Here is a 13,331-nt window from a genome sequence, read left to right on the forward strand (position 1 = left end):
CGGTAGATGGTGAAAGACCTGAAGTCTTTGTGATCTCTCATGAAGTTTGGCACACAGTGGTGAGACATGACCCATCTTTGCTTGAAAAGCATCAAATAAAACAATTACATCTACAAAATACAATGGTCAGCCAAAACATGAAAGGACATTTCTTTGTACTTATATATGTGTTAAATAAAGGTTGAAGAGAATGAACAAATGACAGAAGATGATTTATTCTGGAAACGGGGTTTGTAATTCACTGTATGTTTTAAGTACACTGCTATAGATTAATCAATACTGTTGAAATGATCATGACACGAGAGTTCATGTTTATTTAATTACTCTGTCAGATTCATAAGATATCACATGAAATGTCTGTTTTGATGGTCTCTGCAGAGGTTTATCCAACAGCTTCTACATCACAAACTTATTTGACTTCTGTGATCAATTATCCCTTCGATAAATTCAGAAAGCAGTTGTTTTCAGAGGACTCCACTGCTCACGATCGGAGTACATTTAATTTAAACAATCACCTACATGACGTCGACTAATCGATGATATCAGTACAAGTGTTTTATTTCAGTAGTGTGCACACAATGAGTTGGCAGCTGTATCAATGCTTTGAGCACGTTTGACTCGTGATTTACATATTCTAAAGTGATGTTTACTAGCAGATAAATAATATATTTACCATGTTAATGATTCTCGATTCAAAGATCAAGATCCATGCATATCAATTGGCAGGATTATTAATCAATGCATCAAGGCAATTAGTGAATTTTGACTCCTCTAATATACAATAACACTTTATTCTAGCTTTATTTACACACAGTAACCTACAATCAGACATCTCGCTGTAAATCTGAAATACTTTGAAATGAGATTGTTAACTTTCTATACCCACTGTAATTACAAATGAAACATTATAAACATCAGACATAAACATTAAAGTAATCAGTGCATTATCTGGGTCTGTGTACGTTGTGTACAAACAAATAAAACAAAGTAAAATGTATTCATATTCTTTACTTGATTATTTTGTAATATTTTTCATTATAATAATAACAATAATAATGACATTTGTTTATTTATTTTGTTTTGAAAACATTAAAATGAGAAATGATCTTGATTAATGGACCTGTTATCTCAATCACATCATCAGAATAACAGTTCAACAGGAAACAGTTCTGCAGATCCTTTAATCTCATCAGTGTCACAAAAACGTGACGAGAAATATTAACAATTATGAATCTATATGAATATAAAGATGATGAAAACAGACATTTGTAATGAACTGCACACAATAAGACCCGGAGCATGAACTGTATTAAAGTCACTGGTGTCATTTTGATTTTGTGTTGATTATGATTTTATGAATTGATTGTAAATTTATAAGTGAATGAATATTTATTTCTTGTCTTTTTAAGATCAGGATAAAAGTCAGGAAAAGTCACTTGGACATTCAGACAGACAAAACATTAACAGTAACATCCTGGAAGTACATCACAGCAAAGGAGAGGTCTTCAGTCTTGCACATGTTATTAAAGACACGTTGAGCAGTAAAGTGAAAGATGGAAACAGAGAGAGTCCACCGATCTTTAAACTCCACACGGATGAAACATGGCAGAACAGTGATGGATCCTGCAGGAGAAACACATTTGGAAAAAACACTTCAAAAGAGAACAAGACCATAATGATGATTGGAGCGACAGGAGCAGGAAAAACGACTCTAATAAACAGCATGATTAACTACATTATGGGAGTGGAATGGGAAGATGACTTTCGCTTTGTATTAATAGATGAAGGGAAGCAGAAATCACAGGCTGAAAGTCAGACATCAGAGATCACTGCATATCAAATTAATCACATGGATGGATTCAGGGTCCCATATTCTCTGACCATTGTGGACACACCAGGATTTGGGGATACTCGAGGAATTTCACATGATCAGAAGATCACATCACAGATTCATGAGTTCTTCTCTCAGCGTGGAGGAATTGACCATATTGATGCCGTGTGTTTTGTGGTTCAAGCTTCACTTGCCCGTCTGACACACACACAGAGTTACATCTTTGATGCCATTCTCTCCATATTTGGGAAGGATATTGCTGGAAATATTATTGTGCTGGTCACCTTTGCAGATGGGAAGAGACCTCCTGTTCTTGAGGCGATCAAAGTGTCACAGGTGCCCAGTTCCACCAATGATTCTGGAGAACCGCTTCACTTCAAGTTTAATAACTCCGCCATGTTTGTGTCCAGTAATAAACCTGTGAAATCTGATGATGAGGAGTCTGATGGTGGAAACCTTGATCAAATGTTCTGGAAGATGGGATTTACTAGCTTAAAGAAATTCTTCACGTCCCTCAACAGGATGGAATCCAAGAGCTTGTCTTTGACACAGGAAGTCCTTAAAGAGCGTAAACAGCTAGAAGTGCTGGTGGAAGGTCTCCAGCTGCAGATCAATAATGGTCTGTCAAAACTGGATGAAATAAAGAAGACAAAAGCTGCTCTGGAGCAACACGAAGCTGAGATGAAGGCAAACAAGGATTTTAAATATGAAGTTGAAGTAATTGTTCCAAAACAGATCAAAAACACAACCAAGTCCTTCTTGACCAACTGCCAAACCTGTCATTACACATGTCATGACACATGTATTTATGCAAATGACCAAGACAAATATAAGTGCATTGCCATGAAAGATGGAAAGTGTACGGTCTGTCCTGGAAAGTGTGATTGGGATGTTCACTTTAATCAAAAATATAAATGGGTTTATGTCAAAGAAAAGAAAAAGGAAACCTACCAGGATCTAAAGAAGCGATTTGAGGATGCACATGGAGAAGTGATGTCAACAGAGAAGATCTTTGAGCAACTTGAGAAGGAGTTTGCTGCAATGAAGGATATTGTGGTTCAACTAATTGAAAGATCTCAAAAGTCTTTGGAGCGACTGCAGGAAATCGCCCTGAAGCCCAATCCTCTGTCCACCCCTGACTACATTGATCTGATGATTGAATCTGAGAAACAACAAGCTAAACCTGGATTTCAAGATCGCATTCAGTCTTTAATGGAAGTCAGGAAGAGGGCAGAGATCATCAGTAAAGTCTCCACAGGAGATGTGCTTTCAGATGATGGGAAGAAGTATTAGCTCCAGACAGGGAAACCAAAAAAGAAAACATCTCTCAATCCACACACTTGGTTCAAATGATAAAATATATTTGGGGAGAATAATTAAAGTAGAGTACATTGACTTTTATCAAGTTAAGTTGCAGATTAGTTTTTGGATCCTTTATTAATAATTCAATACCTATTAATTATAACATTAGTTTGTGGTGCAAGATGTTTCGTTTCCAAATAGATTTACAAAAGCAGTGCATGGTATGGCTTGCTGGTTCTGGTTGGCAGAAATTCTACTGGAACTGTCTAGTGGATTTCATTAAAATATATGTAAAATATATTTACTATTAATCAATGCTTTATACCTTGATTTTGGATTTGATTGAGTTTTGAAAAAAACCTGAAGTTAACTTGCACAGCGGTAGATGGAGATTCATATTAAACAAACAGCCAATCAGCGCTGCAGACTCCAGCTTTTAACATGTATTGCTATTGCCATGGAAATACTATTTAATGTAGAAATTGTGCTTTTCTCCACTCATACATCTTCATTATGCAGCATTTTTAGCTATTGCAAATCAGCACAACTGTGTCTCTCTCATGCAGCATCCCAAAGTTCATTGAACGCTTGTCCTGCACTATTGATGACACCCCTGCTAACAGGTCAAAGTGACTGACATGCTATTTGTTTAAGACTGTGCAGTTTATTATTATCACACAGCATCTATCCGTTTACACAGTGTAGAAACAGAGATTTGCTGATGTAGATCTGATATGATTTTGTGTTGTTTCATCACCAGTGCTAAATGAAAATACATTTATTTTTCTTCAGTGAACACATTATAATAGTAGAAATAGTTTTGTTGAATTAGCGACTCGACTGTATTTAACACTTAACAACAGGACTGACAACCATATTCTTCTGCTGAGTGAACTTCACCTCTGCTTTTCTGTTGTTTGTGTTCATTTAAAAGTCATTGAAAATTACTTGGAGATATATTTACCTTCTTATATAATCTTCAAACTATTAAGATCACAAAATATGCTTTTAATAGCACTTAATGTGTCATATCACCTGGAAACTGCAGTGATTTCTATCTGGAGGTTAACATTTTGAGTTTTGCAGAAATTCAGAGATTCATGTTTTTAACTAAAGGACAGGTTTATGAACAGAGAGAAGAAATCAAAATAAATCAAGAGCTGATTAATGTTATACTGAATGAGTAATATAATGAGTGTTCATTGTATCATGCTGTTTAAGGATGACGTCATCATTTTACTTCCACTGATTTGAGCATTTCTGTCTGTAAAAACAGAGAAAAAATTATTTAAACAAGTTGTGCTATTAATTTAACAAATATTGTGTTGCTTATTAAACAAATAAATAAAGCCACATAAAATGTCTAATTGTCTCCATGTACTGTTGAATGAATTTCAGAATCAAGTCAGAACATTTCTATTAGCAGGAAGAGTGTTGACAATGTTCAGTGTTATATTAATCAAACAACTGTATTAACAAGAACAAAAATTAATGAACTGTTCTTAAATCTATTTATACATAAGATTAACGACTATATCCATGACATTTATGTAATAATACAACTTGCCACATAGCAGACGGACTTGGCCCGAGTGTGGCCTCAATCTGGCACTGATAGCCTCATGTAGGCAACGTCCTGTCAGTGAAAGATAGGCCGTGTGTGACAATGACGTCTCTACATACGTGACGGCAAACAACATGAGGACTGATTGTTGGTGGGAGGTGTGAGACACAGATCACACTTATGAATCATGGGCCACATTTGATAAGTTACATTGATTTCATATATTGTTTTAAATGAATCCCTAGATAATATAATTCTTCTTAAAAATATTAATTGTAATAAATGTTAATTGAAGATCAAAAAATCAAGACATTGTTCATTGTTACAAGCCTTTCGTAAGCCACCTGCATGACCCATGTTTGTATATACAGTAATGGGAAAAAGAAAGTACACCCTTCTTGAATTATATGGTTGTACGTATCAGGACATAATAAAAATCATTTGGTCCTTAGCAGGACTTAAAATTAGGTAAATTAAACCTCAGATGAACAACAACACATGACACATTACACTGTGTCATGATTTATTTTACAAAAATAAAGTCAAAATGGAGAAGCCATGTGAGCTTTTAGAATCACTTTTAGCAGCAGCAAATAAATACATGATTGTATTTATTTTTTCCATCACATTTGTTAAATATTGACAATGTTTGATATTTATTACAAACAGGTCAAGGTTTGTCAAGATTACATTCAAAGAACAAATTTAAATTCAGCAGTAATATCTGACTACAAAATTATCATAAATTGTGCTTCTTTAGCTCAGATAACATTAAATATATATATATATATCTGACTGTTTCAGCTAAAGTGCATGCATGTGCACGAGTTGACTGACAGGTGATGTCTGAATCTAAAATGTGATTGGATCTCGTACCTTAAAGGCAGGATTTTCTTTTCTACATCTGGACTGTTGACCATTGGGTGTTTCAATTTAAACTGCTGTTCCCGCCAAATGTGAAACTAAACCTCACAGGCATGTGTGTCTGTGTGCCTCTTTTTACTTCCATGAGGGCTGGGAGATAAGTGATGATGTTTCTATGATAAAATTGCATTGCACTATTATCCTGGTGTCTTCTTGAAAGATGTTATTTCTATAGTAACGAGACCACTTTCAGTGTTTTATCTCTATCACACAAGACCTACCAAACATCTTGGTTACTAATGTAACCTCCGTTCCCTGATGAAGGTTGTTTCTATGTAGTGTTATTAGGGGTCGCTCCTGGGAGCCCCAGACATCTCTGATATTTTGAGAAAAGGCCAATGAAAATTGGTGAGTGGAATTTGCATGCCACTCCCCCAGACATATGGGTATATAAGGAGCTGGAATGCACATTCATTCAGGTTTCACACTGAGGAGCCAAGACAAGGTCCCGGCCGATTCAGCGGGTAGTTCAGTGTTGTGGCAGGAGGGACACAATGTCTCGTTCCCTCCATCAGGTAACGGAGGTTCCGTTAGTAACCAATACTTTCCCCTTCTGTCACTCACTCGATGTTGTGTCGATGTAGTGACAGTGTGGTGTATTTTTTATCAAGTTAAATATAAATTAATGAAGTGTAATCAAATGTAAATATAGCTATATTTCTTGGTCATATGTGTTTTTTGTGTATATGAGTGGTTCAGCATAAAAGTCTGGGAATGGAATGTCGGAGGTACATGGACACTCACACATAAATGACTTGCAGATGTTTCCTATTTACTTCTTTTGAAGCTAAAGAAAATATATGATGAGGCCCCCACTTAGTAAAATGTTTTTACATAGTTTGAAAATTGCTCACAGGATGTAACTGAAGCCTTCTGGTTTGAAGATAAGGAAGATTGGTTGGGGCCTCTCAAAGATGTTTTTCTGCTCAAAACACTAGAAACAAGATATGTCATGCCTTGGAAGAGCTATATAAGCACTGGAAACTCAAGACACAGGAGTGTTTCTGCAGGGGCAACTCGGCTTGTTAACTCTGATAATAAAATCTATTCTTCTGAAATCAAAAACTCTTTTTTGAGTGAGTTTTCACAAGGTGGGCAGAAACCACAACAAATGGTGACCACGAAGGGACGGAACAGGGCAGAAGTGATCACAGCAGCGGGTTGACTGGCCTAGCAACACAATAAATGGTGGCCACCGAAGTAGTAGGTATTATGTACGTTGTGACAAAAAATGATTTATGGCCCTGATTTATGGCTTAATTGCTGTACATTTGACCTTTCCCTCCAGCCCCTCCCCTCCCTCCGGCAGTTGTACATGCTGTAATATGACGTGTCTGTTCTGATACCCCCATCGGTGTATTTAAAAAGGGTTAGGTTTGTTCATTGCAACTATTCAGCAAGTATTTTGTGATTTCCACTTGTGCAATGGCTGCTCCCAGCACTCCTAAAAAAACTATGTTAAATGATGTAAAAAGACTTACTAAGATATATTGGGCTCCGAGGAGATGTCATGGTCCAGGCATGACCAGGTCTCTCCATGAGCCGTTAGAAGATCTGAAATATGAATTTCATCTAAACAACACACAGTTGTGTGTGTACGACTTTGACAGATCATCTTGTACTGTTAAGTTATTCAACAGGGGTGATGCAATGGATGAAGACCATTGTTTGTATTTCACGGAAAAGGACTGGGATGTATTTTACAATCGTGTTTGGAGGGATCTGAATAATGGAGCATCTCCAGAATCATTTCCAAGAGACCGTGTGTTTGGTAACCACACTATCAAGAGGGTGGCTGACCATGTCTACATACTTACCAGTGAGGACAAACAGGGTCTCAGTGACAGATGGTGTCCTTTCCCAGAGACAGAGCACAATGAATGTTTCCAAATGAAGTTTTTGTTTCAGTGGAAAGATGTTCCTATACTGAATGATGTTTTTTCAAAGATAGACAAACTGTTTAAATGGTGTGATGCAAATGACCAATACAATGTAATTAAGGTCAGCCTGTTTGACCCCGAAAAAGCGTGGGAGTGACCGTGTAACACCGCCCACCTTCTACAGACCTTAAAGGTTGGCGGTGACTGAACGCATTTCAAACCAACATTCAAACCAACATGTCTCAATACTATCCTACAGATCTTCCTGGGCCCGTCGCATCACCCAATGACCCAGATACTTCAGCAAGAGATGGCCCCGTTGTAGGGTCTTCTGACATCGGCCATTGGCTTGACAAGTTTTGCATGGAGCTTGGCTACAGCAATCTAACGTTCATTTCATCCCACGGATCAGGATGCCCACTTCCGGATGCAGCGGCTCTTAGGGGAGAGGACGACACGGATGGCATTATTGGTGTGAAGGGGTTCAATTTCATAAAAGCAGTCATAGTGGTCATTCTGGATCATCTCCTCGATTTAAAGTTAAAAGAGTTGTGCTACGGTTGTGAAGTGGATCACCCCAGTCAGATCCAGCACACGTGCTTGTTTGATCCTGACAAGTATTTCTTTTACACTCATTTTGAAGAAATTTCCAGTAAACTGTTTAAACCTGTGTTAAACCAAGTCATCGGCCAGGCTTTAAAACCATTTGGATTGACACCGCGATCCTCAGAGAATCCATGGAGTTGTCGGCGTGTGTTGTGTGAACTAAGAGAGGAGCCGAACATTCTACAGAGAGTGCGGGAAATCCGTGAGAAGCTGGTGGATGATAGCTGTGAACAGGCTGTCTACGACGCTGTGGACGGTTGGAAAGGCTGTTCGGCTGGGTCCAAAGTTTGATGCTAACAATGGGGAACTGCTGCGGAGCTACTGGCCTGATTACATTTATTCTGAGACATCGACTTCAATGTGAAATAACCAATATGCTGTATAAGATCATTAATGACGAACGTTCTGGACAAAACAAGACTGTAAATGAACCCTATATTAACAAACGGCTGATTTGTCTAAAAAAACACATGGATATAGTCAGAGGTCTATCAAACAATTGGACTGAAATGATACAAGTCTATGCCTACCAGAATTATTCTCCCTGTTTGTTGCTTAAAAACATTCTAAATTAATTGTTTGAATGCGATAATGACTGTAAAATATCTGATATAATATGCTTATGTACATTTGTGATGGATACATGTGTGATGTTATTGTCAAGAAACGATCAGAGTGATAGTCATGTCTTTGAAAATGTTGATACTCTGGTTAATTACCTGATTGACAAAAATACTGATACATGCGTTAATTTCCTACAATATCTAGACATTGGTTGATGTTGGTGTTTCTATTTGACTATTTAAGCATGTATTGTATGATTACCCCTGATTTTAAAATAAAAGGATACTTTTATAGAATCACTGTTTCATTATTTAGGTGGTGTCTGATCTGATAACATGACCGAGCAATTGCATACAGTGTACTACACACCATCAAACCCCGGCTCTTTAGGGGGTGTGAGTAGATTAAAACGTGGTGTATTAGAGGAAAGTGGTGATTTGCTAAGTGATAAAGAAGTTTCAGACTGGTTAGCCAGTCAAGATGCTTATACGCTCCACAGACCACTACGACATCATTTTAAAAGGAATAGGGTCGTTGTTTATGGTATTGATACACAGTTTCAAATGGACCTGGTAGATATGTCAATATATTCTATGGAAAATGACAATACTAAATTTCTTCTCACATGTATAGACGTGTTTAGCAAATATGCATGGGTACGTTGTATAAAGAACAAGACTGGATTGGCTGTGACCAATGCATTTAACTCAATACTACAAGAGGGTAGAATCCCTCAGAAAATTCAGACTGACAAGGGGAAGGAATTTTTTAACAAGCATTTCCAACAACTAACTAAAAAACACAACATTTACCATTTCAGCACGGGGAGTGAATTGAAAGCAAGTGTTATTGAACGCTTTAATAGAACGTTAAAAGGACGGATGTGGCGTTATTTAACCGCTATAAACTCTAAACGCTACATCAATGTTTTACAAGACATTATTCAAGGATACAACAGTAGCTATCACAGAAGTATTAAAATGAGGCCTGTAGATGTCAACAAAGAAAATGAACCGGTCGTCTATGACAATTTGTATGGTAATGTGTGTAAGAATTCACCTGTATTTAAATACAAAATCGGCGACGTGGTTAGAATATCAAAGATGAGGGGTCCTTTTACCAAGGGGTATGAACAAAATTACACAGATGAGTTCTTCACTATAACCGAATGTATACCACGACAACCACCAGTCTACAAACTATCTGATTATGATAACGATGTTATCGATGGATAATTTTATGAAGAGGAGTTATTGTGGCTAAGGACAAAGCTTTTAAAGTAGAAAAGATATTAGACAAGAAGAAGCATGTTAAAAGATCCATGGTGCTCGTACGTTGGTTGGGATGGCCTCCGAAGTTTGACAGCTGGGTTAATGAAAAAGATGTTGTAGATCTACAAACCTCTTAAACCATATAAAAATAAAACATCTGTCACCTGACTTCATTTCTGCAGTAAACGGTCATGGATGAAGCAGGGTTTTATGTTACATTGCCATGCAATGCTTCATTAGATCTTTACCCCGAAAACCGAATTTCAAATTACAGAACAAGATTAGCCAAACCTATAAATTTAAAAGGTCATTGGGAGGTGGGTGTTACTGAAATTGAATACCCTAGATCATGGTACTCTATTACTGATGATGATGCGAAAGTCCAATACAGAGAGATTATCGATGGAGTCAGCCATTTTGTGAAGATAAAGCTGAAAAGTGGTTATTACGACGATGTTTTGTTTGTAATTAAGGAACTAAATGCTATGCTACCTCGGCATGCACGTCTTGGCTACGATCATGTGAAAAACAAAGTGTTCATGATAGCGTCACCAGGAAGTTCCTTAACATTCCACGGTAAACTAGCCATTATTTTGGGTGTAATACCGAAGAAACCATTGGTAGCTGTAAATGATTATACTGGAAATGAAAGCATCGAACCTGGTTTTACGCCAGTGTACGCGCCACACCAAGCAGACATAAATGGAGGGTTTTACACCATGTACCTGTACACAGATATTATCGAATATCAATCTGTGGGTGATGCACATGCCCCGCTTTTGAGATGTGTACATATAACCGGATCGGATCGTGAAATAGTCAGTGTTGCGTATGACAGAGTGCACTACGTGTCAGTGAATAAAAATTCTATTGGAGAGATTTGTATTGAGCTCAAAGACGACAGAAACAGGGAAGTGCCATTTTCTTACGGCAAAGTCGTCGTTAAACTACACTTCAGGCCTGTGAAACAACCGATCCTTTAAAAATGGTGTATTATAATCCGTACCAAATGGACCCCACTCATTATGTAAACTATTATAAAACTCAAGTAGGCGGTGGAATGCCGGGGTTTTCTGGGGAAGGGGTCATGTATGGGGCGGGGCTTGGAGGCCTTTTCAGGGGTTTGTTTCGAATGGCTCTTCCGTTGTTAAAAAGAGGTTTCAGCATAGCCAAACCACACCTTAAAAACGCTGCTAAAAACATAGCCAGCGACGTTGTTACCAGAGCTATGACACATTCCTTTAATAATAATGATAAATCTCAAGATGGTTCGGGGTTAATGGTTATGTTACGTAAACGGAGGTCTAAACCACCTGGAATGAGGAGTGGTCAGGCGGTAAAGAAAACCAGGAAACCCCCTAAGAAAACCGCAGTTAGGCAACGAAAACAAAAGAGAGCTGTGAAGCGTTTTTCATCTGTTAAAACTATATTCTAAACCATGGCACTACTACACACCATGTCCGAAGAGTGTATTAAATCCGAACTGGATCTGTTTACAGTACCGATGACTCAGACGGCTATTGAAAAAAACACATACGTTGAAATCCCTCTGCTATCAGCAATATCGGACAGTGCACCGTTGGAATTTTTCATAGCGGGGAATGGTGAAGATTATATAGATTTAAATAATACACTGCTTTACATGCGTGTTAAAATCACAAATCCGGACGGTTCAAATATCGCAGATGGAGATCCTGTTGGATTGGTCAATTATCCAGGAAATACAATTTTTTCACAGGTTGATGTATCGCTTGGCGATAGGTTAATTTCACAGAGTACAAACACTTACCCCTATCGATGTATTATAGAATGCTTTTTAAACTATGGTAAAGATACATTGGAAAGTGTTTTCTCAGCAGGGTTATTTTACAAAGATTCTGCTGGACATATGGATGCAGGCGATCCGGCAGGTGCTAACATTGGGCTGAAAAAGAGGGCTGCCTTTAGCAACGAAAGTGCAGTAGTTGAGCTTTTATCACCAATACACAGTGATATTTTCTTTCAAGAAAAACTAATGCTTAATGGGGTGGACATTAAAATCCGTCTGACAAGAGGCAAAGATGAATTTTGTCTAATGAGGAGTGATGCTATAGCATACAAACTGCGTATTTTGACAGCTTCTCTGTTTGTTAAAAAAGTATCTGTAGCACCAGGAGTGAGACTGGGGCATGCTCAAGCACTACTCTCAAGCACTGCCAAATACCCCATTGATAGAGTCTGCCTGAAAAACTTCTCCATACCAGCTGGAGGCCGCGTATCAAACCAGGAAAACCTGTTTTTAGGTACATTACCCAAATCCATCATATTGGGTATGGTCGATAATGATGCTTTTACAGGGGCATACGATAAAAACCCTTTTGCATTTAAGCATTACGATCTGGAGTTTCTAGCTGTTTATGTGGATGGTCAGCAACACCGCGCCAAACCATTGCAGCCTGACTTTGGAGCAGGAAGTGCAGTGCGAGAATTTTATCAGCTTGCGCTTTCATCTGGAAGACATCTAAAAAACCAAGCATTGGTAATCGACAGAGAGGATTTTCTGCAGGGTTATACACTTTATGGTTTCAACCTCACTCCAGATGAAGAATGTTCGCTACATTTTTATGCTGACGATACAATTATTTATTCCACTGCATCCTCTGTGTCTCAGGCTATTGAAATTCTTAAGGATTCTTTTTATACTTTTCAGCTTACTTTGTTGAAACTAAAATTAGTTTTAAATGTAAATAAAACGAAGTATAATCTTTTTACACGTAGCCGTTCTATGTCTACTGTTATGCCTATTCTGACTATTGAGGGTTTACAAATAGAAAGAGTACCAACTTATAAATACTTAGGAATATGGCTCGATGAGAAGTTAGCCTTTGATGTTCACATTAATTACTTGGTGAAAAGGCTTAAACCAAGATTGGGTTTTCTTTTTCGGGAAAAATTTTTTTTTTCCTTTACAGCTAGAAAGAGAATAATACAGAGTACTATTTTACCTATTTTAGACTATGGTGATGTTGTTTACATGCATGCTTCTACATATCTTTTGAAAAGGCTGGATGGCGTTTATCATGCTGCACTGCGTTTTATAACAAATTCTTGTTCACGTACGCATCATTGTTTGTTGTACAACTATTTGGGTTGGTCCTCTTTATATCAAAGAAGGAAATCCCATATGTTAGTATTTATTGTAAAGACATTGATGGGTATGTTTCCAAATTACATTACTAGTCTTCTATGCTTATGTAGAAAGAACTATAGCACTAGATCATCTAATGGGATTAAATTAGTAGTACCTAGGGTACATTCAGAGCATGGAAAATCATCTTTCTCCTACTATGCCCCATGGCTGTGGAATGAATTTCAAGATACTGTCCCTCTAGAAACAATTCCTCCTTTGT

At 37.7% G+C, this 13,331-nt stretch overlaps 1 protein-coding gene across 1 annotated transcript in view; it reads left to right on the forward strand.

The window, feature by feature from the left end:
• si:ch73-170d6.2 (reticulocyte-binding protein homolog 2a) overlaps nt 1–4,481 on the forward strand; it is a 42,462-nt gene extending 37,981 nt beyond the window's left edge. Inside the window, exon 5 of the mRNA XM_052131898.1 lies at nt 1,410–4,481. Within this exon, the coding sequence (XP_051987858.1) occupies nt 1,410–3,124 (1,715 nt within the window). The 3' untranslated portion in view covers nt 3,125–4,481. The remainder of the gene's footprint in view (nt 1–1,409) is intronic.
• The last annotated feature ends 8,850 nt before the right edge of the window (nt 4,482–13,331 follow it).

Source organism: Xyrauchen texanus, chromosome 8 (genome assembly GCF_025860055.1).
Source record: "Xyrauchen texanus isolate HMW12.3.18 chromosome 8, RBS_HiC_50CHRs, whole genome shotgun sequence".
NCBI lineage: Eukaryota > Metazoa > Chordata > Actinopteri > Cypriniformes > Catostomidae > Xyrauchen > Xyrauchen texanus.